Source organism: Lepidochelys kempii, chromosome 13 (assembly GCF_965140285.1).
Source record: "Lepidochelys kempii isolate rLepKem1 chromosome 13, rLepKem1.hap1, whole genome shotgun sequence".
NCBI lineage: Eukaryota > Metazoa > Chordata > Testudines > Cheloniidae > Lepidochelys > Lepidochelys kempii.
In genome coordinates, this window is record NC_136392.1 from 2,210,439 (window position 1) to 2,236,307 (window position 25,869).

General features: G+C 49.3%; 1 protein-coding gene across 1 annotated transcript in view; it reads left to right on the forward strand.

Annotated features, from left to right (window-relative positions):
* The first annotated feature begins 415 nt into the window (after positions 1-415).
* Positions 416-25,869, forward strand: part of NOL4L (nucleolar protein 4 like) — a 106,174-nt gene continuing 80,720 nt past the window's right edge. The window contains exons 1-2 of the mRNA XM_073308637.2: positions 416-831; positions 23,097-23,252. Of these exons, the coding sequence (XP_073164738.1) occupies positions 526-831; positions 23,097-23,252 (462 nt within the window). The 5' untranslated portion in view covers positions 416-525. The remainder of the gene's footprint in view (positions 832-23,096; positions 23,253-25,869) is intronic.

A 25,869-nucleotide genomic window follows, 5' to 3' on the forward strand; every position in this document is an offset into this window, starting at 1 on the left:
CCCTGGGTCTCCCCCCGCCGCCCCCGGGCGCCCCCTTCCCCCCTGTGCCGCCTTGCCCAGCCCCCACGCGCCTCTGCCCGGCTCCGGCCCCGGCCCCAGGCGGCTAGCGCCGACCCCCGCGCCCGGCCCGGGGGGGCGGTCGGGGCGGCCGTGCCGCGGCTCTAACAGGTGGGATCCCGCGGAGAGGAGGAGGCGGCCGGAGGGGGGCGGAGGAGGCAGGGACGGGCGGGGGGAGGGAGGGGGACGAGCCGGAGCCGCCTGTGATCCTGTGACAGGAGCGGCTGCTGCTGCTGCTGGCGCCGCCGGTGCCTCCCTCTGCCCGGCTCGCTGGGTCGCTGTCCGGCTGCCGCGCTCCCTCCACGCCCGCCCCGCAGCGGCCCCTCCCGGGGCCTCGCCCCCGCAGCCCGTCCCGACTCCAGCCCCGCCGGCCGGGCCGGGCCGGGCAGGGCGCAGCGCAGGGGCCGGCCGGGCTCGCCGCCGTCTCCAGCCCGGGACAGGGGGTCGGGCGCTGCCTCCGGCCGGGATATGCCGAAGCCCCCGCTGCTGCTGCGGGGGAGCCGCCCCGGGGACAGCGAGCTGGGGCGGCAGTTCCGGGACTGGTGCCTCCGCACCTACGGGGACTCGGCCAAAACCAAGACGGTGACCCGGAGCAAGTACCAGCGCATCGCCGAGGTGCTGCAGGGGGGCGCCGGCTCGGGCAGCGGCGCCGGCGGGGGGGAGAAAGGCAAGTTCCAGTTCTGGGTCCGGTCCAAGGGCTTCCGGCTGGGAAGCGGCACCCGGGAGGCGGCGAAGATGGGTCAAGTGGTGTATGTGCCGGTGAAAACGGGAACGGTTAGTGCGCTCCGGGCCCCGGGGGCTCGCTGTCTGTCTGTCTGTCTTGTGTCTGTGTGTCCTTCCCTCCCGCCGCCGACACCCCAGGGGCTGGGGCCCAGAGCAGGGGAGAGACCCAATGTGGGGCAGCCCCCCCCCCCGCATCACCCCCCCCCCCGCCAGCCATCCCGGCCCCTGTCCCATCAGCACTAACTGGCACATCCCAGACACACAGCAGGGTGCAAATGAGCGCGCATGCCCCATGGGGGGCGAGACACCCACCCCCTGCGCCCCATGAGAAAACAGCCGTCCCACGCCCCTGTCTGGACAGGTCCAGCCAGCCCCCCCCCCCCCCCCCGCCCCAGTGCGCTGAGTTGCAGACAGACCCCTTGTTGGGGGGCGTGGGGCAGAGCCTCCTGCGGAGCAAGGGCTGCCCGCCCCCCCCGCCGCCGGGCGGGGGCTGAGTGGGGCGGTGGTGGCGGGCACAGCTGGGGCGGACCCCTCCCCACCCCGGTCCGATCACGTCCAACCTGAGCTGCCCATCCGCCACCCACCCATGCGTGGCTAGGGAGGGGTGCGCGTTCGGCGCGGGCCAGCCAAGCCTCCAGCCCGGGCTGGGCAGGGCCAGCCTGGCTCCCAGCAGCTGGCCTCGCAACGGGGGGAGGATGCAGATTAGGTTAGACACCCGGCCCAGGGGAGGAAAACCCCTCGCACGCACCCTCCCCTCCCCCCTCCTGCCCCATCCGGTCCAGCCGGTCCCTCCCAGCGGCTGAGCGGCGAAGAAGAGGGGCGGTAGCTCCCTCTTTTAGGGTGGGGGGAGGAGATCCCTTCCCTCCACCCCAGGCCACTGCACCTGCCCCCACCCCCGCCCCGCGATGGGTGCAGACTCGCAGAGAGCTCCGGGTTGGGTGTCAGTCCCTGGCGGGTGCAACCCAGGGGCCAGCTCCCAGACTCTGCGGCTCCCGTGCAGCCCACGCGGCGGGGAGGGAGCCCCCTTGCACCCCCCCCCCCCCACCCACCCCAGCGCAGGTCCTGCCCCATGACGCTCGCCCTGCATTTCCCACCCACCCCGTGACCGCAGGCCGCTTTGCAGCCAAGGGCAGAGTGGGGGCGGCGGGCACATCCCCCCCCCCATCGCCTCCCTCGGCCAGGCCGCGTGCCCCCGCCCCCGCTGACCCGGGCGCAGGCTGGAGCCCAGCCCCGCTGGGCCATGGGAGCGCGCCCCTCCCCCTCCGCAGGCTGCTGTCCCGCGGCGCCGCTGGTTATCCCGGGGGGGGGGGCAGAGCCTGGAGCGGGGCCGTGCCCCCCCCCCCCCCGCCTGCCCGCGGGCTGCTGTCCCGGGAAACTCCCCTGCGGGAGCCTCATTGTTCCCTGCCCGGCTGGGGCGACGGCGCAGGGCAGAGCCCGGCTGGAGGTTGCAGCGCCGCTCCCCCTCCCCCCGCCTCCCAGCAGGCTGCTGTCCCGGGGACGAGTCGGCCCCGCTGGAGCCATTGTTCCCTGTCCTGCCCGGCCGCGCCCCCGCGCCGGGGACCCGCTCCCTGCCAGCTGGGGGGGGCGGGCGGGCGCTGACCCCTGTGTGCACGGGGGGGGGGGCGCTCCCGCTCCGCCGCGGGGCGGGGGGGGGCACAGCATGGGGCTCGCTGGCTGGGAACTCCCTCCCCGGCCTCTGCACCATCTGCCCCAGCGCCTGGCAGCCCAGGGGGCTGCGGCTCCTCAAGTGCCCCGGGGCGGGTGTCCCCCGGCGCGCGGCCCGGAGACGCTGCGGCCCAGGGGGGGGGGGGGAGCCTGCGCCCCGGGAAAGTGGGCAGAGCTGGGCGCGGGGGTGGGCTGGGTTTGGTGGGGTTTTTTTTTTTTTTTCCTTTTTTTCTTTTCTTCCCCTCGCTGCTGCTGCTGCTGCTGCTCTGAGGGTGCAGTGTTTTCCGAGCACACGCACGCAGGCTCCAGCCCTGAGAGGGCTGGAGCATGCTGCCATTGAGGGCAGCCCATCTGTGGCAAATGCTTCTAAACGCACTATTTACCTCCCATCTGGCCTGCCTTCCTCCTGGGGGAGGGGGGAGGGTCAGCATTTCTTCTCTTTTCCCTCCGCAGGGCAGAGAGGCTTCTTGGGTCTTTCTGGCCCCTCCACCCCAAATGTCTCTCGAATTTGTGGGAGACAGCCTGCTCCGCACAACAGCCCCCCTCCCCCCCCAAAAGCCACCCAACCCTGCTTTGGCTGAGGTAGTGAGAAACACCCCCTCCCACGCAGAGCACATCATAATCTCCCCCAGAGCCTCTCAGTCTCACTAGCTACTCAGTGTACATGCCCTGATCTTTCCAATGCTGCAGAGTCATGGTACCCCAGAGAGGCCATGCTAGACTCCCGAGACCCTGCTGTTAATTAGTGAGACACCCCCCCCCCCTTGTGCTGCACAACCAGGTCCTTACACCTGATGGCTCAGCGAGACCAGTGCAGGCACCAGGCTCCCTAAAAGCCTCATGTCCTGATGAAGTCTCAGCAGGGAGAGTATCTAGACCCCCGAACTCCTCTATTACAGTCCCTGCAGGCTACAAATACTAGACACACCTAGACTTCCATAAATCAACAAACCAAAAATAGGCAGACCCGCAGGAGACAGATGAATTTTCAACGGGACCATAGAGCACATTTGCCAGAGACTGTAATACCGTAAGAAATGAAAACTGGGGGCACTGTAAAGAGACACTGACTGCAGGAAAGACCCATCACTGCTGCTCCCCCTTAAATCTTAAGGTGTCAAGTGTGTAGAAGTTGTTTGTCCCCCGTCCCCCCCCCGCCCTTTTTGACTCAGTTACTTAAGAGGAACCATTATGTTGTAAATCCAGTGAAAGATTTTGAGTTGATGCATTTGCTATTTTTTGTTTTGTTTGAAACATCTCTGAACATTTATAAATAATGTGACAGGGTTTCTCTTTAGTTGGTGATAATTCAGTGATTCTGTATCTTTCAGTGGTCTTCCCTAGTTTTGTATAGATGGGTGCACTTCATTATTCACATATGTGCAGTCAAATAATTTATGAAGCTGATACTAGCATTCAGCTCAACAATCAAGTGCATGTTCTGGTTTATCGTTATTCTGTTGCTCTTTCCAAACACTTCTGGGTTGGTGCTTCAATTGGCTTTCCCCTCATCATGCTACTCATCTATCTGACACCTCTTGTTCTGTCCCATCTTCCTTCTCCGAGTGTATCTGTCAAAGACTTAATGTGCTCAGGACTGTCCTGAGGCTTGGGACCCCGGGAAAGAATAAGCATAGCCAAAATGCAGCTGGGGTGAGAGGGGGAGGGGATTTTGCATGTTGCTATTCAGTATCTGCAGATTGTCACAGGAAATATGAAGTACTGTACCGTGAGTGAAAAGTTGAGAAGAGCTAAAGAATGTGTGGAGGGCACTAGTGGGGTTAAGGTCTTTCCTTCTAATGACGGAGTCAGGGCCACTCCTGTTCTTGGGGGGATGGGGGATTATTGGTGTCCCTTTTGACCTTGTTTATTCCTAATTGACATAAGTGTTTTCTGTGCAATTGTGGCTAAAACACAATTAACGTGTGGTTCTTTTCTCTCTTGAGTAACTCTCCCTTGCCCTCCTTCAGGCCTCTTATCAGAGCAGGCCTAATCAGATTTGGGTGGTTTGAAAAATAGGACTGTACAGTGAGAAGGGGGCATCTGCCTTAGGTGATGGTCGCAGCAGATGGTGGTCTTTCTGTTGACGAATGGGTTGGGAATAGAGACAGCAGTGAGGTCTGGCACAGGGAGTTTGGATTTCCCTTTCCCAGATGAGTGTCCTGAAGATTCAGGTCATTTAACACACACAACAAAAAAAAAAAAGAAATGAGGTCCTAGTCCGTGTAGGAAATTTGGTACCTTACTGGCAGCATAACAAGCCTGTTCAGATATTAATTAGATTGTAAGCTCTTTGGGCAGGGACTTTAAAAAATATCCATACAGAGTGCCTAGCACAACGGGACCTTTGTGTGCTACTGCAAAATACAAACAACAGGTATCCTGCAATTCCTAAGTGTACCCTTGCACTGCTCAACTATTATAAATTATAATAGGCTGATGTGTTGCTGGTATGTTAGTACCAGTGTAGCAGTGCTTGAACCCCAGCATCCATTAGCCAGCTGGCCTTGTATATCTCTGATCTTGCCTCAAAACCATGAGAGTATCTGTTCATGATGGGGAGTTAAAATGTGGCTTTTATTATCGTCTCATGTTTCTCTTACCCCAAGTATTTAGCGTCCTTTGGACAGAGTTTTCCTATAGATGTATGTTGAGATGGAGATATTGTGTAAGGAAAAATACGACATTTTTAGTGACAGCTGGAGGTGTTGATTTGTTTTCATGTAGCACCAGGTGTTAGGGGAAAGGTTAGACCCAGCCTTTGGTTTGGGCATTAGCTGCAGGAGTGGATATGCACACTCTGTAAATCAGTGCTATACTTCACCCTGCATGGTGTGCGCTTGTCACAGCTATGGAACACTGGCCAACCTAGCAGGATATCTTCATTCTGGCAGCCTGTGATATGGGCTACAAGAGTGAGTCAAATGGGACTGCAAGATGAGACATGGGAAAGCCTCACATTAGACTGACCCTTTGGGCGCTGCTCAGGGATCTGTGAGGCTCTGTGGCAGTACGTGCATTTGCTTTTGCCTTCCTTTGCCTCTTCTTACCCCTGCAGAGCTTGATATATGGTTCCAGGGTTCATTCCAGACACTAATAAAAGGCTGAGGCCATTTCTGATGGTGGGGTTTAATTGATTTACATGTAGAACCTTTCTAGATATTTCAAGGCAGACTCCCCAGAAAGTAGAGGTGTTTTAAAATCATCTTAGAATGACACATTTGGAGATCCCTCAAGAAAGATATTAGACTAAGAGTGAAGCATAATAAACAGAGGAGAGAGACCAAGAGGGGAATGGATGGCGGCCTTTCATCAACAGCAGAAAAATCACTGTGACACTGTATAAATCTGACCATTACAACATATGCCTAAAAAGTCTTAGTTTCTGTATGAAAACTAAAACACAGTAGATCTCAGGATGGTATAGCATAGTAGGAACAAGCTAGATTTAGGAAGCCAGACGGGTAGAAAGAAGGCAGACCTAACGGTTAATAGAGGACACTTTTTCCCAGTACAAGTATTCCCTAATGTTGTCATTTGGTGCCCCCCCCTCCCCCAAACCACAGTGGCAAAACCTTTGAGAACTTTAGTCTACAAAAGTTTTCACTGTCATAGCTAACAGCTCAGATTTTCTGTGATCTTCATTTGGTCTGGATTAGAAAACAATAACAAAGATTATTGAAATGAAAGACGCAGGTGGTGCAAATGGATCCCAAGGTGAGAAATGGCTTATTATTTGACACAAACCTACTTGCAACACAGAGAGTCGTCACCCTGCATGAAAAGCCTGGGGGTGAGGATGCACTGTGGGTCTGACTTTTCCCAAATAATTGATGAGTAGCTTCACATTTAGAAATGCACTTGACAGTTTGGCACAATACTGACAAAATGCATGAGCCTGTAAACCAAGTCCAGTGTGACCCCAAAATAACAGCCTATAACACTTCCAGATTTAGCTCTCTTTGTGTCTGCACAGGATCGATTGCAATTTTACCCTGAGCAGTTTCAGGAATAAGAGTCACATTAACGAAGGGCTTACTCTTGATGAGATTCTCAGGGTTCTTGGTTAAAGTTCACTGGTGAGCAGCAATAGTCTCTGATATATTTGCAGGCTGAATTTACACAGCCTTGGCTTTCTGTGTGTGTATAAAGAGAATTGGCAATCTTGGAGAATGAAGTTCCCTGTCCATGAGAGAGACCATGACTAGTGGCAATGCCAACTGGACCTTGGTCCTGACCTGCTGAATCACTAGGAGATCAATCTCCATGGTTCATTCGGTCCTTGGCCTCTCTGCCAAGATTTCCAACAGGTTCCCTGTTAGTAGCAATTGTGTTGGGTAGTTTTGTGACATGCATATGGTCCAGTTCCCATCAGAGACCACAAAGCAGTCATCAGGTGGTAAAAATTTTTGGTCACTACCACCAACTTGGGCTAAAAGTGAACTTGCAACCTACAAGTGAAAGGGTCTGTGGCCCATCGTTAGTTCACTAAGCCATCCAGTCCTCTAGCTCTGGCTGACTGAACAATTCTTAAAGAAAAATACAGACTCTCATCTAAATTGTGCATCCTACACAATTCCATTGATTTAATTGGTGTTGCATAGGGTATAACAGGCAGGATCTGGATCTGAGATAACGAGCTCCCTCCCAGGCCCCCCAAAACTAGTCAAATAATTTGGTTCTATCACTTGAAATTAACGCAACAAAATTGCTCTCAGATTTACAGCTCTTGATTGGCATTAATTTAAAGAAGAAGTAAAAAAAGCAACTGAGCACAAAACTTTTGTAAAGGCCTGTTACAATAAAGTTAAAATGAAGAGAAAGAAAATCGAGCTCCAATCAGAAACACCATTGTTTAAATTGTGCAAGCTACAGGCAGTGTTTGTGAAGGGAGAAAGGGGACTGAGCATGCTGGAAGCAATAGGAAGGAAGACAGCCTGCATATATAAGCATAATTCAGCCCTCCCTCTCCACTAAGTCTTTCCAGTCGCCTGACCCGAAGGAGCTTTCCCATACTTTAAGCAGGAAGGTGATTGAGGTAACTGGTAAAGGATGGCGGCAAAGCCCAGCAGAGGCCACTAAAACTTGTTTCACTGGGAGCCCTTTCAGGGTCTGTTTGCCCAAACCATTATCAACATGAGTCTCTCAGGTAAACCAAAAGAAATTGTATTGTTTTTGTTGTTAAATTAGAGCAGACATGAACAGTGTGTAAATTTACTTTGTGGACAAACAAATGTCTGAGAAGGCAAAAAGATGGATGGAGGGATATTAATGGAGGTTCCGTTTATCCACCTGTGTTGACTTTTTAGCTTCATAGAAACTTGTCTGCATTGCTTTGACAGCAAAACGTATATTTATTTCTCTTTGTCTTTGGATCCTTTCTCTAGCAAAAATTAGAAATTACCTTTCCCTGCTCTCATATTAGCTGTTCCCTTCCCTGGGGAACTGCACTGAGGATGGGCCAAAGCCACCACTGAGTTTCAGTGTCCTGTCAGTCTAATTAGCTGATTGTAGCCATGGGTGGTACAGAGGAGACCTATTGGCCAGAATCAGCTTCTTTATGGGAACACTGCTGACTTCCACTCTTAGCATGGTTGCCAACAAAACGGTAGCAATTTATTTAAAAAGAAAATAGCTGCAGAGTGTGTGTGTGTGTGTTTGTGCATGTGTGCGCTGGGGGTGGGGAGGAGTGTCACTAGCTTTAGGGATATGGAATAGCATTTTCCTGTATTATGTAGCATGGGAACATCCATCAGTCACTCAGAGTTGAAAGAAAAGGAGGACTTGTGGCACCTTAGAGACTAACCAATTTATTTGAGCATGAGCTTTCGTGAGCTACAGCTCACTTCATCGGATGCGTACTGTACAGTTTCCACAGTATGCATCCGATGAAGTGAGCTGTGGCTCACGAAAGCTCATGCTCAAATAAATTGGTTAGTCTCTAAGGTGCCACAAGTCCTCCTGTTCTTTTTGCGAATACAGACGAACACGGCTGTTACTCTGAAACCTGTCAGAGTTGAAAGGAGGTTGGTTAAGTTTTACCACCGTGGTGCACGACACTTCAGAGAGGGAGGATTCAGGAATAGATGCAATATAAATATTTTCTTTCAGTGATTGTGCAGTGTTGGCTTGACAGTCCAGGAGGACAAGGTTTTCTGCTCACACACTAGAAGTAGCATGGACAGCCGTCATGCTAGCTTCCCCCACACTGGCTCCCTACAGACCTTAATCCTGATCTGGAGGGACCACTGCTGAGCGGAAGAGGGTAGTTCAGTCTCCACGGCCCATTCAGTCTGTGGCTCTCTGGTGAGACTGCTAGATGTAGTGGTTGTTTCACAATGTGGACATCAAGCCCACATCTCCCAAGCCAGTATAAGGCAAACCAAACCCCCAAACTTGTTGGTGACTCTACTAGTCTGGGATGGATTTGAGTGAGTGACCTAGAAACAAAAGGCGCCGTATCTTAATACCAGTCTCCACCCCCACTACCTAGAGTCATCCAGTCACCTGTCTTGTCTAGATATCTAAAGCCCTCTAGGTTTTGGTGCTGCGGGTATCATCCCCTTGATCCTGGATTTCAGCGGGCAGCAGAGCATTGCTGTTTTGAATCTTGCAGCATTAGGAATAAGCAGCCAGCTTTGCTGCAGGGTTGTGTGTGTTTCTGCACCCCCCTCCACTCCCACCCCTTTCCTTACAAACGCTTTAAGATTCTTTATTCCCATCATCAGTTTTGATGCCTGTGGAGTGGCTTCCCTAACTGGAACCATGTGATTTTTCATGAGATCTGACTAGCTGTGGAGAAAGGCTGCCTGCATTTTCTCACCTGCATAGTGTGTTTTGATCCAGCAAAAGCCCTTGAGCTGGTGACAAAGGTCTGAATGTGGGCTGGAAAGTACAGTCCTGTCTCTTAGCAACTGGTTCCTACCTCTGAGCTCCCTGAGCTTGTGTGGGACAGAGAGCATCAGTCATGCTTCTGCTGTACCGGGAAAGCGCTGAGCAGGGGATGGAGGAGGCCTGCCTCAGCCACAGCCAGCACAGTGACAGAGGCTCGGGCATTTCTAACGCAAGCTGTTGTCTGCAAGACCTAATCAAAGCTCCAATTTAATTGCTTTCCTCCTGCCCCGTGTCTTCAAGGTAAACAGATAGCCTACTGGCTGGCCGCGGGAGGCTGTATGCCAGCTACCTGGAGAGAGGTTATTCTGCATTATTGATGCCTTTTTGGTCTTACTGGGGGAGGGGGACAGCCCATTTATTTCTAGAAAAATAAGATGTCATGGGGTCCTTCCCTGAACTTCCCTGCTTCTTCCTCGGGAATCCCCTCTCCCTTCCTTGGTTCTCAGAGACATCTGCATTGGTCATTCTCTGTTCTGCTATTTTACCCTCCCATCTCCTCCCCCAAACCAGAGGTGATTCCTCTTTAGCAAGTATCTCTCAGAGTCTTTTGCATCTCAAACCCTGTTTCTTAAACATTTTCATTAATCCCTTGCTTCATCCTAATTAACCTGCCAATTGGCCCCTCTGGAGTCTTCACTTCTCCTGCAAAGCTTCTGTTTGTACAAAGTATAACCTGTCAGCTGCCAATTTATCTTCCATGGGGAGGGCAGATTATTGTAATTGTCTATCTTCTCTTCCCCATTTGGATTGCCTTCTCCCTTCATATTCTACCTCCTGCTCTCAATAACAGCCATGTTTCAAAGACAAACCTCACAAAAAGCTAAAGAACAGCCAGTTTTATGTCTGCCATATTGCCCATGTGACTACCCTGTTAAGGTTCAGTCATTGCATGAATATAGTTCCACAGCACTGGACTGTGTCAGATCTTGGGGAAGGGGTCTTTATAGATGGATTACCAGGTTATAGCAATCATATTGTATAGCATGCTAGAGTTCTGTTTTCCCCAATCTTCTTTGCCTAGCATGTATATATTCATAGATTCCAGGGCCAGAAGGGACCATGGTGATTATCTGATCTAACCTCCTATATAACACAGGCCATACAATTTCCCCAAAATAATTCCTAGGGCAGATCTTTTAGAAAAACATCCAGTCTTGATTTAAAGTTTTCCTGTCATGAAGAATCACCACAACCCTTGGTAAACTGTTCCAATGGTTAATTACTTTCACTGTTAAAAATTTAAACCTTCTTTCCCGCATGAATTTGTCTAGCTTCAGCTTCCAGCCACTGGATCGTGTTACAACTTTCTCTGTTAGCCTGAAGAGCCCATTATTAAATATTTGTTCTGCATGTAGGTTGTTATTGGCTTTAATAAGTCACACCTTAACTTTCTCTCTGTTAAGCTAAATAGACTCAAAAAGCTCAATTTATCACTGTAAGGCAGGTTTTCTAATCCTTTACTCATTCTTGGGGCTCTTCTCTGAACCCTCTCCAGTTTATCAACATCCTTCTTGAATTGTGGGCACCAGAACCGGACACAAAAATACAGCAGTGGTTGTACCAGTGCCAAATACAGAGGTGATATAACCTCTCTACTCCTACTTGAGATTCTTCCCTGTTTATGCATTCAAGGATTGCATTAGCTGTTTTGGCCACAGCATCACAATGGTAGCTCATGCTCAGCTGGTTATCCACCCCAACCCCAAATGTTTTTCAGAGTAACTGCTTCCCAGGATAGAGTCCTCCCATCCTGTAAGTATGACCTGCATTCTTTATTCCCAGATATGTATATTCAAATTTAACCATATTAAAATGCATATTATTTGGTTGTGACCAGTTTGTCAAGCAGTCAAGATTGCTCTGAATCAGTGACCTGTCCTCTTCATTATTTATCACTCCCCCAATTTTTGAGTCATCTGCAAACTTTACCAGTGAGGATTTTATGTTTTCTTCTAGGTCATCGATAAAAATGTTAAAAAGCTTAGGACCAAGAAACAATCCCCACAGGATCCCACTGGCCACACCTCTTCAGTGAACAATTGCATTTTGAGACCTATCCGTCCCTGAGTTTTTAATCCATTTAATGTGTGCCATGTTAATTTTATATCATTCTATTTTTTTAATCAAAATGTTGTGCAGTACCAAGTCAAATGCCTTCAAGAAGTCTAAGTATATTATGTCAACATAATTACCTTTATCTACCAAACTTGTAATCTCATAAAAAAATATCAAGTTAGTTTGATAGGATCTATTTTCCATAAGCCTATGTTGATTTGCATTAATTACATAACCCTCCTTTAACTTGAAACACAAACTTGACCACATTGGTTAGGAATCTATCCCTGGAGAATGCCATCAACTTCTGCAGAATCTAAGCTTTCATTCACACACAATATGACTTTTAAGTTCATCTCTTATGTTTGTGAAGCCTTGCAGACATGAACCTAGTGTAACAATACATGTTTTCTGAGTCAGCAGAGAGAGAACTGCACTTCAGCCCCTGGAGCAAGGGCAGCCCAAGTCTAACACCCCCCACACCCCACAGACATCACCACCACCCCATCAGGGGACTTCGTGTGGGGCCAACATAGATTAATTTGGTGGGAGACTGGTGATTTCAGGCCTAAGCAGCTGGGGGTTGCTTGATCAGCAAGTAGATAACAAGGCTGATGAGAAGCTGTAAACCTTGTGATAGTAGGTGTTGGCTAAAGTTTTCACAGTCTGGTTAATGCAAGTTGATGAAGTCTGCCTTTTCCTAGAGGTACATCTTGCCATTCCCATGGAGACTCCAATAATGGCCCATGTATGTTGCATTACCGGGGAACTGTGGGCTGAGTTAAGGATGTTTTATAGTCTTAGTTCACAGTTTCTTGACCTTGGTCAGTGTGTATTAGCTTTAGTATGGGTGGTAACTTATTTTGCATAGAGTTTTGCTTGTCCTTGTCCCTGAACTGTTGAACTGCTGTAGCGGTGTTACCCCTTCTCTGTAGTTTCACTTTGACATCAGGGTGCCATTACTGATGTGCAGTTGCTGTGAACACAGTGCTCTTTAGCTCCAGCTTTCTCCCTGAATACAACCAGACTAGCCCTCTGGCAGCAGCTTAGGCCATTCCAAAGCCCAGACGGACTGGCTTTTGATTACCTCTGAAGTAGTCTGCTCTATGATCTTACGCTCACCTCTCCTAACTCAGGACACCAGCTCTGGTGCAGGAGAGCCAGATGCCCAGTTGTTTCTAGCCCCAAATATATAAAAGCATGTTGATTTAGTGAGTGTGACACTTACCTCTCTGCTGTTAGGTGTGTCTTCAGCCTCAGTTTCCCTCCACCAATTCACAGTCTCCTCATGGAGAGGCGGCTTAGCCCTCCAGCCTTTCCAAAAATCCTCCCGCTCTGAAAGCAAACAGGAATCCAAACAAACAAGGCCTTTTGCTGCAGTGGTTTCTGCCCACCACCTCCAGGTAGCAGAACAGAAGTAAAGGGCAGCCTAGTCCCTCTACCTCTAGTTGCAGGCCCAGGGCCATGTGGAGCCACACAACTATCTACTCCAGCCTCTGTATTCTGCTTCACCCCTCCCCCAGGCTACTTCCTATCCTGTTCATCTGCTTTCTCAGCTGCCTTTCAGCCAAGAACCCTAGTACAGACCTCAGTCCTGAACCCTGTAAAGCTCTCCCTACACTACTGTCCCTAAATCTCTCTCTCCAGCTTGGAGAAAAGGACTTGCCTTTAATTTCCTGTTTCCCCCTTCTCAGCAATCCTTGCTTTCAGCCTACAGACTGCAGCTCAGACTCAGGATCTGGGAGGAAAATAGGCCAAACTCAGAGCTAAGGCCTGAATTTCCCTTAAAGGAGTTGCTTGCCCCGTGACAGTTTAAAAACAGTAGATCTCTCCCAGTAGCTGGGATTTCACCCTTGTGCTCCCATAGAAGGAATATATCTCTGCAACTTCGTATTCCAAATATTGTAGCCATCTCTTCCTCACAAATAAGTATTTACCTTAGAAAAAAGTAGTGTAAAACTCTACTTAGAGCAGCAATGTGGTCTAGTCAGCACTGAGAATGGGGCTGGGACCTAGGAACTCTTGACTGCTAATCCTGCAGCTCTGTCACTGAATCACTGTGTGGCTTTGGGAAAGTTGCCTGTTCTCTCTGCCTCAGTTTCCCCCAGGTATAAAATACTTGCCTTTCTCATCTGGCTGTGAGGATTAGTTGGTTAATACACCCAGTCTGTTCCCATTGAAATCAGTGGGGGTCCAGCGATAAGTGCAGGATTGGGCTCAGTGTTTGTATAGTGGTTTGAAAATACAAGTGATATACAAGTGCTTATTAGGTGCAGTAGGGGGGGAAATACGATGAAAATTTTAGCAACAAATTTTTTCTGTTTTCCAACCAGCTCTAGAGATGATCAGAAAATATTCTTAGAAAAAATATTTTCAGGGAAAAACGGGAAAAGAACAAAAATGTCGTGAACATTTTTTCACATTTTTGATGATCTCTGATTATTGCTGTATGGCTGATGCCAAATGATCTTCTTTCTCTCTCTCTCACCTTAATGTTGGCCCGTATGCCTCAAGCACACACTGTGTCCAATGCGCTGTAGACTAGAAGGAATAATGAAGTTCTAGGGAGCTAGAACTTCTCGCTCATAGCAGCATCAGTAGAGGGAGCCTGCTGTGATTTAGCATATCCCCTGCAAAAGCTGCTTTTATCCTACACCTAAATACCACAAGGAGTGAACTTCCTAAAGCTCCAGAAAAGTCTAAATATAGAAAGAAAAGGAGTACTTGTGGCACCTTAGAGACTAACAAATTTATTTGAGCATGAGCTTTCGTGAGCTACAGCTCACTTCATCGGATGCATTCCATTTTGAGCATAAGCTTTTGTACTGCTTTTCTTTGTGCGAATACAGACTAACAGGGCTACTACTCTGAAACCTAAATATAGAAGTCAATCAAGGACCAGCTTCCCATAAATGCACAAGTACCAGGAACAGTTTCTTTGTCAAAAGTTCCAAGAGTTCATATTGAAACGGTATCCCTTTCATTACTCTGAAACCTGTCATTATGAGAGGAGGGTGTGAAGAAGTAATAATTGTCAAGCGGGACTTGTTCACCCTTGCACTCTACATTTCAGCTAGTCACATACCTCCCCAGTGTCAGGATGCAAATAACAGATTTGGGGATCTGAGATTGAAGTCAGGTGGAGCAGTTTGCATTCAAGGTGTAGAACACTGAGGGCACACCAGGCAGGCTTTGTGGAGTTAATTCTGCTGTCCAGATTTGACAGGACTGGATTCTGCACCGTAAATTGCAGCTCCTTCTCTGGGTGGTAGCTTGGCTTGTAAATGTTTCTCAATAAATTCCCAATTCCAGGTGCTGACAGGCAGTTTTTCTCTACAAGACAGTGATTCAAAAATAAAATAAAATAAAACCTGTAGGGAATAATAATAAAAAAAACAACTAAGAGAGAAGCAAAACTTCCTGAGATTAAGTGTATAACATCATGCTTAATAACTCCAAAACAGGTGTTTGACAGAATCCCTTTACATGGGCCAGACAGAACCACTGGGAGTTTGCAGTAAGGAGGGACAGACTGTTGACTGGTAGACACAGAGCACCTCCACGTGTGGGATGGGGGAGGGTAAGGAGTATGGAAACAGCATTTCTCACTATGGGGTCAGGACTCAACTCAGGGAACTCAATTTCAGGTCAATTCAATAGCACTTAATTAGAAAGTTATACAAATGTAACCAAAAGACAGAAGGTCAGTGACATGTGACACACCACACTGGCAATACCCCACCCCACTATGAGACAGCAGGAACTCAAGCAGTTAGAATGACAGAGCTGGCCCCCTCCCAGTATGGGGCAAAGGGAGTGCTTAGAGCGAGAGGGACAGAGACAAGCCCTTTTGCAGTGTGTGAGGAAGACACAGAGACAGGAGAGATGGAAACTAATGAACGTTGGTAGAGGGTCCGCTGTATGGACAGAAAATAAGAGTTCTGCCATTATCAGGCAGCGTTTCATTGGCAGGAAGTGGCTTTTTATTGACAGGAAGTTGAATTCAGCTGGTATCAGCCCTTAGTCTGAAGGCCAGGAGAGCATTTATCTTTAGTCAAACAGAGCAAACAGGGAAGCACCAAGTCCCGTCCCCCCCGCCACACACCAGGATAAGCCTCTTGTACATTTGGGCTAATGTTGTCCCTTCCCAAAATTTGCTACTTTTCCATGGAGAGCTGGGGGAGAGTTCACTTCCATGTCCTCAGAATGGAGCAGGCAGCTCTTCCTAACAGGCAGGGATTCTTCCTTCTGGCCTATGTGGGGTTCACAGCTTCAGGTCCCAGTACTGCTTTTGAGCCACATCAGAGAGGTGCCAAGTATCCTCAACCCATTGACTTTAAAGGGAGTTGAGAGTACGTGGTACCTTGCAGGACTGGGTCCTTTGCTTGCAACTCAGATTAACTGGAGTCAGGGCTGGAGTTGGGCTGGATGCACTTGCTGATGGATCGTTTGTGGCCCACAACACAAAGCCCACCACTCATAATTTGGTCTCTTTCAGAGATGCTCTGAGACTGGATTCATTCAGCATGGAGAAGGGAGTGTCCGGTTACTTCTGGAGGGGGTGGTAACTTGCACTGGGTCAGGGTAGAGGTCACTGGCATGGCAGCATAGAGGGGCTCAGATGGCAGCTGGCTGCATTAGACACATCACTTTGAGGAAAGACAACAAGCTTTACTTTTCAATGCTGCTCCTTCCTCTAAAGCAATGGTTCCCAAATGGGGGGTCGCAGAACGTTACAGGGGCTTCTCCGGAAAAATGTCACTCATGGCGGCCAGAGGACCCCGGGCACTGGAAGCAGCAGGTAGGACCCGGTTGCAGGGCAGACAGGCCGAGCCCTAGGGAGAGCGGGGCCGGGCAGCTGGGGTTGGCAGCCCGAGCCCTGCCCCCCGTCAGCGGGGGAGCTGGCCGCCCAAACCCCAGCGCTCTGCGTGGGGCTGGGAGAGCGGGGCCAGGCAGTTGGGGCGGTCAATGGGGTCCAGCAGCAGGAGCCCCACAGAGGGCAGAGGAAATTTATACTTAAATCCCTGGAAATACTCATTTTTAGGAGCGGGTTCACGAGATTTCATAATTTAGTGAAAGGGGTTCGCAGGCTGTTAAAGTTTGGGAACCACTGCTCTAAAGTTTATGCTACACATATCTCTGATTACAGTGGACATCACACAGCCGACCACTGATGGACCATCAATGGTTGCAGAGCCCTCCAGTGATGACCCAAGTCATAATGGGGATTAGTGTGTTGGAAGGGGACATAGGCACATGTGAGGATGTGGCCTGCTGAATGAAAAGAGTGGGTTTAATGGGCTATATTGATAGAAACACTGTAATAGGTGGGAGAGAGTGCTGGACAAGAGGATGAAGATTCCAACCATAATGAGGAGTAGACCTGAGGTTTAATGGTCAGCGAGAGGCAGCAGACGTCTGTTTGACAGAGGAGGATTCAGATCTAAATTGAGAGGCATGTGAGAGATATGACAGGCAGTGAGCTGGGTGGCACCAGGCCTTTGTAGGATGGAGTGGGGTGTTTGGAGCTATAATAAAGGAGGGATGATAGACAGGTGGGCAACAAACAGGAGAAGTCACATCCCTTGTAAGGAGTGAGTGGGTGGCACCAGGCTTGTGCATGATGGCGTGTGTGTCTAGGGAGGGGATAAAGACAGGTGGGATAAATGTACGGTTGCAGCAGGTGTGCATGGGATGGGAGGGATTTTGAATGTGTAATAGGAGCTGGACACGAGGCAGGGCAAACGCTGTGGCAGCCACTCATTCTCATCCCCCACCCAATGCGGATGCACAGGGGCCAGGGGATCCCTCCCTGTCCCATGAAAAGGACCCCTGTGTCTTTAACACCCTCCTCCCTGCCCCCTCGCTGCCAGCCCCTAGTTGCTGAGCTTTCCCCCTGCACTGACAGCTGGTATCTAATTACTGTGTGAGAATGAAAAGTCAGGCTGTCCCAGCTCGAGGGAGCGCGGATTAACGTCTCCTGCAGAATACACTTCCTCTGCCGGGTTACCATGGTTACCCTCATTACCTGCCTGAGGAAGAGGCGCTGGTGGTTCCAACCGGGCTTTTAAACTCGGGCCTGGGGAGGCCAGGGGGTGAGAGGCCAGGGCTGGGGGGTGAAGGGAGGGTCCTTTCCTTTCTGTACAACCTTAGTGCTGAGAGGAGTCCGGGTCATACCCTGCTGCACGCAGCCAACTGAGCAGATGTCACCGAAGCAGCCTCTGTATTCTGTCAACAGTCATTAACACTCGCGAGGGAAGGCGCCCAGCCTTGAGCTGGGCGGTTCAGGCACCAAGCCCTGGCAGCAGGCCACTCTGGCTGCCTGCAGAGGGAGGGCGGGGAGCGTGGTGTGGTTATTAGAGAGGAACAAGGGCCGGGGTGGGATGGAGCCTGACTCAGATGCTCTGCCGCTATTATGTAGATCCCGAAGCCAGGTTGCCAGCCCCAACGGGGGCGCAGGGTCCTCGGCAGCAGGGTTCTAGCACCGTGCCCCAAGCCTATGTGGGCAGTGATTCACCCCTCCCCCAGCCTGGGAACTGCTGCGCCAGGCAGGCTGCAGAGTTGGCTGCAGTTCGCATGGTGCACAGGGAAAATCCCTGCCCAGAGGGGCGAGGACATGGGTCCCGTGAGGGGGAGAGGGAGAGGAGGCGTGGGGCTCATGAGTGGGGAGAGGAGAGGGACATGGCCCCCTGAGAGGTAGAGAGGGCACAGGCCTCATGAGCCGGGGGAGAAGGAGAGGAGCACAGGTCCTGTAAGACGGGAGAAGGAGCTCTAGCTCCATAAGGGTGAGAGAAGGAGAAAGGGCCCAGGGCTCAAGAAAGGGAAGAGAGGGCTTGGGTGCAAAGGCACAGGAGGAAAAGTACATGGTCCCCGTGAGGGGAGAGCAGGAACAGACATGGGCCCAGTGAGTGAAGAGAGAGGAAGCGGAGGCATGGCCCTGTGAAGGGGAAAGGAGCATAGGTCTAGAAGAGAAGAGGGGGCACCGAAAGGGCTGCCACCGGTCCAGGTTCTCCAAGGATCAGTCCTTTTATGAGGTAGCTGTCCTGGGAAATCTTTAAGGGTGCTCAGTGCATGCTGCCAGCTGGCCAGTTTTATGGGCTCAGGATCATCCCGGATGTCCCATTTTTTTGTACCTCAGCGGTGGCAACCCTAAGCCCTGGTCCCAGGAGTGGGAGAGAGTGGGAGAAAGGGCATGGGCCTCAGGAGAGGGCTTGGGTGCAAATGTACAGGCCCTGTGAAGAGCAAGAAGGGGCCTGGGCCTGGTGAGAGGGTTGAGAAGGGGAAGTGCACAGCCCTGTGAAGGGAAGGGGGCACTGGCCCTATGAAGGAGAGAGGGAGGGAGAAAGGGTGGGCCTCAGGAGGGGAGAGGGAAGGCTTGGGGGCAAAGGCATGGGCCCTGCGAGAAGGACAGGGAGAAACAGCACACAGGTCCCATGAGGGGGAAGATGAGCCCTGGGCCCTAAGTGGGGGGAGAGAAGATATGGGTGCAATGGCAGGGGCCTTGTGTGGAGAGTGTGTTAGAAGAGAGCATGGGCCCCATGAATGGGAGAGAGGATAAGGATGCAAGATCACAGACCCTGTGTGAGGGAAGATAAGGGTTGCCAACTTTCATGATTTTATTTCGAGTTTTGCAATATTTGGTGTTTTCTAAAGTTTCACACGATTGCATCATTCCTGACGTAAAACTTATGAATTTCCCCTTATTCAAAATGGCTGCTACTTCCTGTTACTTTCAAGGAGTAGGGTTGCCAACCCTCCAGGATTGGCCTGGAGTCTCCAGGAATTAAAGATTATGTCATGGAAAAAACATCCAGGAATATGTCCAACCAAAACTGGGAGCCCTGTCAAGGGGGCTGAAGCCAAACTGCCCTCATGGTCCCCACCTTCCTCATGATTTTTAAGTCAGTGTCATGCTATTATGGGAGCCTGGCTCATGGTTTTGAACACTTGTGGCGAGCAGTAATGGGGGGTGAAGGGAAGAGAGGAAGTGGCTGCAGGCCCTGTAAGGGGTGGTTTATTGAGGTGTTTGTAGGGCACACCTCCCCTTGAACCTGGTAAGAACCTTATATGTCATGTCTGTTTGTGCTTTTCACATTGTGCAGTTTCTTTGTCCCGTTGCTGTAATTATCCCCATTTTGACCCTGCACTGAGGATTGGTGGTCTGCACACAGCCTCAGTTTTTAAGTATATTAGGAACAAAACGGTACTGGTGCATTACTAGATGGAAAGGGTAGAATTATCAATAATAATAATACAGAAAAGGCAGAAGTGTTCAATACATATTTCTGTTCTGATCTGGGGAGAAAACAAATGTCATAATATCATATAACAACATTCTTTCCAGCTACTGAAAGTTAAGACGTTTTAAAATCAGCAGGTCCGCAACGTGCATCCAAGAGTTTTAAAAGAGCTGGCTGAGGAGCTCACTGGACCATTAGAATCATAGAATGTTGGTTTTCAGTAAGTCTTGGAACACTGGGGAAGTTTCAGGAGACTATAAGAAAGATGATGTTGTGCCAATATTTACAAAGGATAAACAGGATGACCTGGGGAATTATAGGCTTGTTAGCCTGCCATCGATCCTGGGCAAGATAATGGAGTGGCTGATACAGAACTCAATTAATTATATTACCCTCCTTTTATTTTTAATTAATGCCAGTCAACTTGGGTTTATGGAAAATAGATCCTGTCAAACGAACTTGATATTTTTTTGATGAGATTACAAGTTTGGTTGACAAAGGTAATAATGTTGATATAATATACATGTCAAACTTTTGTAAAGCATTTGACTTGGTACCACATGACATTTTGATGAAAAAACTAGAGTGATACAAAATTACAATGGCACACATTAAATAGATTAAAAGGTGGCTAAGGGATAGGTCTCAAAATCAAAATTGGGGGGTGCCTGAATAATGCAGAGGACAGGTGCTGATACTAAAATCCAGATGGCTTGGTAAGCTGGACGCAAGCAAACCATATGCATTTTAATATGGCTAAATGTAAATGTACACATCTAGGAACAGGTTTCAGAGGAACAGCCGTGTTAGTCTGTATTCGCAAAAAGAAAAGGAGTACTTGTGGCACCTTAGAGACTAACCAATTTATTTGAGCATGAGCTTTCGTGAGCTACAGCTCACTTCATCAGATGTTTACCGTGGAAACTGCAGCAGACTTTATATACACACAGAAATCATGAAACAATACCTCCTCCCACCCCACTGTCCTGCTGGTAATAGCTTATCTAAAGTGATCAACAGGTGGGCCATTTCCAGCACAAATCCAGGTGCTGGAAATGGCCCACCTGTTGATCACTTTAGATAAGCTATTACCAGCAGGACAGTGGGGTGGGAGGAGGCATTGTTTCATGATTTCTGTGTGTATATAAAGTCTGCTGCAGTTTCCACGGTAAACATCTGATGAAGTGAGCTGTAGCTCACGAAAGCTCATGCTCAAATAAATTGGTTAGTCTCTAAGGTGCCACAAGTACTCCTTTTCTTTTTACATCTAGGAACAAAGAATGATGGGACTCTATCCTGGGAAGCAGTGACTCTGAAAAAGATTTGGGGGTCGTGGTGGATAATCAGCTGAACACGAGCTCCCTGTGCATCCCTGTGGCCAAAATGGCTAATGTGAGCTTTGGAGGCATAAACAAGGGAATCTCTAGTAGAAATAGAGATATTTTACCTCTGTATTTGGCACTGGTATGACCACTGCTGGAATCCTGTGTGCAGTTTTGGTGTCCATAACGCAAGAAGAATGTTGATCAATTGGAGAGGGTTCAGAAAAGAGCCACAAAAATGATCAAAGGATTAGAAAACCTGCCTTTATAGTGATAGAGTCAAGGAGCTCAATCTATTTAGTTTAACAAAGAGAAGGTTAAGGGATAACTGATTACAGCCTATGAGTACCTACCTGGGGAACAAATATTTAATAATGGGCTCTTCAGTCTAACAGAGAGAATTATAACACGATCCAATGGCTGGAAGTTGAAGCTAGACAAATTCAGACTGAAAATAAGGACAGTATACATTTTTAATAGAGTAAATAACCATTGGGACAACTTACTAAGAGTTGAAAGGATTCTCCATCTCTGACAATTTTTAGATCAAGATTGGATGTTTTTCTAAAAGATCTGGCTCTAGGTATTATTTTGAGGAAGTGTTATGGCCTGTGTTTTACAGGAGGTCAGACTAGATCAGGGATAATCTATTTTTTTGTCAAGGTCCAAATTTCTTGGTCAAGCAATAGTCCAGGTCCAGACTCCAGAGAAAATAATAATTAAAGAAATAATGATAATAAGTAAATAAAAAGATTTCAGGGTCCTTTCAAAAGTATCTGGCTGCCTAGATTTAGCCTGCAGTCCGCCTATTGACTGCCCCTGGACTAGATGATCACTGTGGTCCATTCAGGTCCTGGAATCTACAAATCCATATTGAATATAACCTTTATTAGAAGGCCATCTCCATTGAACAAGTGATTTTTGACAGTCCCTTGAGTGGTTGCTTAAGAACAGGGCTCATTTTTTGAATATAGTAAATGTGTACACAAGACAATAAAAAAATAGATGTGCAACTCTATGCATAATTTGCATGTGTAATTACTGTGACTGCACATGCAAAATGGGTATCCAAAAGAGGAGTTGTGGGTCATTTATGTGCACAAGTGCCCAACTTGCATGTGCATTGACAATCTTTTCATATGCAAATTGGGCTTACATGCTTAACCTTTTGGAAATCAGGCCCATAATACCACCTAAGTGCATGTGTGTATATATACACACTCATATATACAATAATTCTATTTTCTTAAGCAGCAGGCTGAATGTTCTGTCCAGGAGCCTGACTCCTAGAATAAACTAGCCTTACTTTTACACTAGACTAGATATCCCTACCATCTCCCATCAATGCACCCGGCTCTGGTTCTGTTTGATGGAGCGACATTAGCAGCTGCTGGGTACTGAAGGATGCTGCTTCTTTTCTTGGCAAACCTTGCCACTGTGAGTTGACACCATTCGTGCCAGCCAGATAAGAGGTACAGTGCTCACCACGTTTTCCACCCTCACCAGTCTCTCGCCATTGCCATGTGGCAGGATTACAGCCTCATGTTCTTCAGCACATCCTAACACACAAAGAGCCGTGATGGTCCTGCTAGTGCTCAGCTGCTGTGTGTGTGAGAGTGATCTTGGAAAGGTCAGCGCAGGGTAGGAAGGTGATTCAGTTTTGTTCTTCAGGGACCTCATCCTGGCATCACAGTAAAAGCTGGCCCTGCTAATTGGTCTGAGTCTGGGGGGGTTGCATCTGTTTAGTATCCCCCGGCCCCAGAAGGGTGGGTATCATGTGCAAATCCAAAGAGCTTCTTCTGCCTATTCCCAGCCTAGTGAGATTGCTCTAAATTATGAAAATGGAAATTTTCAGTTGTTTAAAATTCCACTCCGGACTCTTCCCTTGTTTTTGTTCTTGGTCCATTTTCACTGGAAGCTTTAGTAGCACAACAGCAGCAGCAGCCGCCGCTGCCCTGGCTCCGATAGGAACCTCCCTGGAGCGCTATTTAATTTATCCCCCCATATCCTATGTGCTCAAGGCAGCTCAGGGTTGGAACATTGTGCCTGTCCCCCCCTCCAACCACATTAGCCCGAGGCCCATCTCATCACCCCTGTCACCCATCACTGATACTAACTCAACGTGCCTGTGCTGTTGTAGGGGGCAGATGGACTGTCGGAGCCTGAGGGCATCTCTCTGAAACGCGTTGCTGTGGTGGAAGATTTCTTTGACATCATCTACTCGATGCATGTGGAGAGCTCAGCAGAGCCAGGCAAAGCACCCAAACATGCTGGGCAGAAGAAAACCTATCGAGCGGTGAGACTTCCTCCAGCATTTCTCAGACAGCTGGGGGCATGGACGCAAAGGGGAAAGGCCTCCTCCGTGAGAATGAGGAATGGGTCTGATGTGGGGGAGAGTGGGCACAAGGGAAAGGGCTGTGTATGCACACTCGTGTGCGGTGTGAAAGAATGGTATAACGGCACAGCAGCTGTGTTGAGGACACAGGAAAGGTGTGGGGGGTAGAGGCACAAGCATACAGTGGCAGGGAAGGGCACAGCTAAACAACACACAAACGCAACTCCACACATAATCAGAAAGGCTTTGACCCTTACTGACCTTGGAGCACTACTCAGGTGAGAGGGGATGTTTATCCACCCCTGCGTCTCCTGCTCTGTGCCGTCTGCCTCTCTTCCCCCCTCAGTTGCAGAGAAGCATCGCTGAAGAAAAGGGTACAGCTAGAGCTTGGGAGTTTGCTGTTTTTCTCCCAGCTCTGATTTGCTGAGTGGCCTTGGGTAAACCATGTTAACTCCGTCTCAGTTTCCTCATCTGCAAAACTGAGGCAGTGACAGTCACCTACAAGTGGGACATTTCGTAAAGTGCTGCCTAGAGAACAGAGCGCCATGTTTCTGTCTATGCAGCCTGAAGGCTTAGACCAGGAATGAATTTGTCCAGAAGTGTGTTTAGCAAACGTTAATATTTCTCCTTCCTCTCCATATTCTTTTAACACAAGTATGTGTGTCCTGTTTCTTGTACATGGAGCATGGAATTCACTCTCCAAGTTCCTGCTGGTGTGTTGAATCCTGGAGGCCTGAGGACCTGGCCACTTGGAAAATTCCTTCTTTGTTAGGACTGGCCATGCAGCAGCAGCTTGTTCTCTGCTGTATGCACCCTTCAGGCTCATGCTTGAGACTCCACTAGGCTGTACATGCTGCCCTGGTCCCTGCAATGAGCTTGCCTTCTGCTTGGGATCATGCAGGGCTCTGCATGCTACTTGAGTCCCCACAGGGATACAGGCTGCTGAGTATGCTCTTGTCCCCTGCTCCAGACTGCAGGCTCCACAGGGCTCTGCACACCCCTTGAGTGCCTATGGTGGAGCCCAGTCCCTCTACAGGACCTGTGTGCTGCTGGAGCCCCTACTGAGGAGCAGAGAGCTCTGTGTACATCTCATGTCCCCATTGCTTGTGTCCCTGCAGTAGAGCAGGGCCTGCAGTGTGATTGTATGCAGTGATGCTCTCTGGCTGGAGGCAGATGACCTCTCTGTCATTAAGGAGGGCAACTCCACCAGCATGATTGTAATTCAGAAACTTTCTGCTCATTTCCACAGCAGACCGCTCTGACCCTCCCCTAATTCCTTCAATTCAGCTCTCTGGAGTACTAATCTGTGCACTGCACAGCCTCAGGGGACCAGGCTGAATACGTCTGTTTTCCCAGGCCTGCTAACAGCAGTCAGATAGCTCCATGCTCCACCCCTCAGATTCCCTCCTGAGCTGAGATCATCACATTAACAGTGTGTATCCCCTTCTGACCTGGCAGGACTCGACTGTCTGTCCTCTCTTGTACCCCATCACGCTGCCCTAGAATTCATTTGCTGCCAGGTTTGGAATGTGAAATACTTTATATTAAATATAGCTTCAGATCCTGGTGGCTTGATGCACAAAGGGTTCTGTCTGGATGGGCAACTCCAGAAGACTCAGAGAAATAGCAGGGGACACACTCTCTCCACCATCTCTAATCAGAGAGTCACTGGAGAGTTTGCCCTTGTCCATGACCTCCAGAGAGAGGCAATCAGAAAGGGAATTTGGATGGGAGATAACTCATCAAGAAAGCTGTCTGCTCTGCAGAGCATCAAATCAGCTGAGAAATAACAATTGTATCACTAAAATTAGCTGAAATTTGCAGCAGACACCATGAGAGGTGGGAACTGGTCATAGTCCTACAGGCATGGCTAAGGGGCAGTTCACAGATACTCATGTTTTCCAGCAGCATTCTTCATGTGCCTGAATTTTAGTCCTTTTGTGGAGAGTTCCTGATGACTGAATGTCTAACAGACTCCTTGAAAACCAAAGACACTTATTCAGCCATAAAAGATATGGTGAGATTGGTCTTTGTCTAGAGAGACTGAAGGCAAATCCCATGCGATCCAGGCTCTGTGTCCCCAGTTTGAAGCTTTGGGACAAGATCCCTGTCTGAACTTTCCATCCATCTGCTATTAGCATGCGTCCAAAACTGGGGTTATGCTGCCACTTAGTGGAGATAAATGTCTCTCTTCCCCATGATAACTTTAGCTTGCAGAAATCCAAAATATCAACCAAAATACTGCCCCCTTTGCTCTAAGAGACTTTTTTCTCTTTTTCAACATGTTCACACTTCACCCCTCTCACCTTACCTAAGGGATATAAAATGTTTGGATTTTTAAGGTATTTGCAGTGTTGTTGGAGCCGTGTTGGTCCCAGAATATTATCTTTTATTGAACCAACTTCTGTTGGTGGAAGAGACACACTTTCGAGCTTACACAGAGCTCTTCAGGTTGGACCTTGTCTTTCACCAACAGAAGTTGGTCCAGTAAAAGAGATCACCTCATCTACCTTGTCTCTATGGCTTTTTAAGTGTTTTCCATTTTCCTTAGCAAAACAAAATAGAAGGAGCGTTTCCA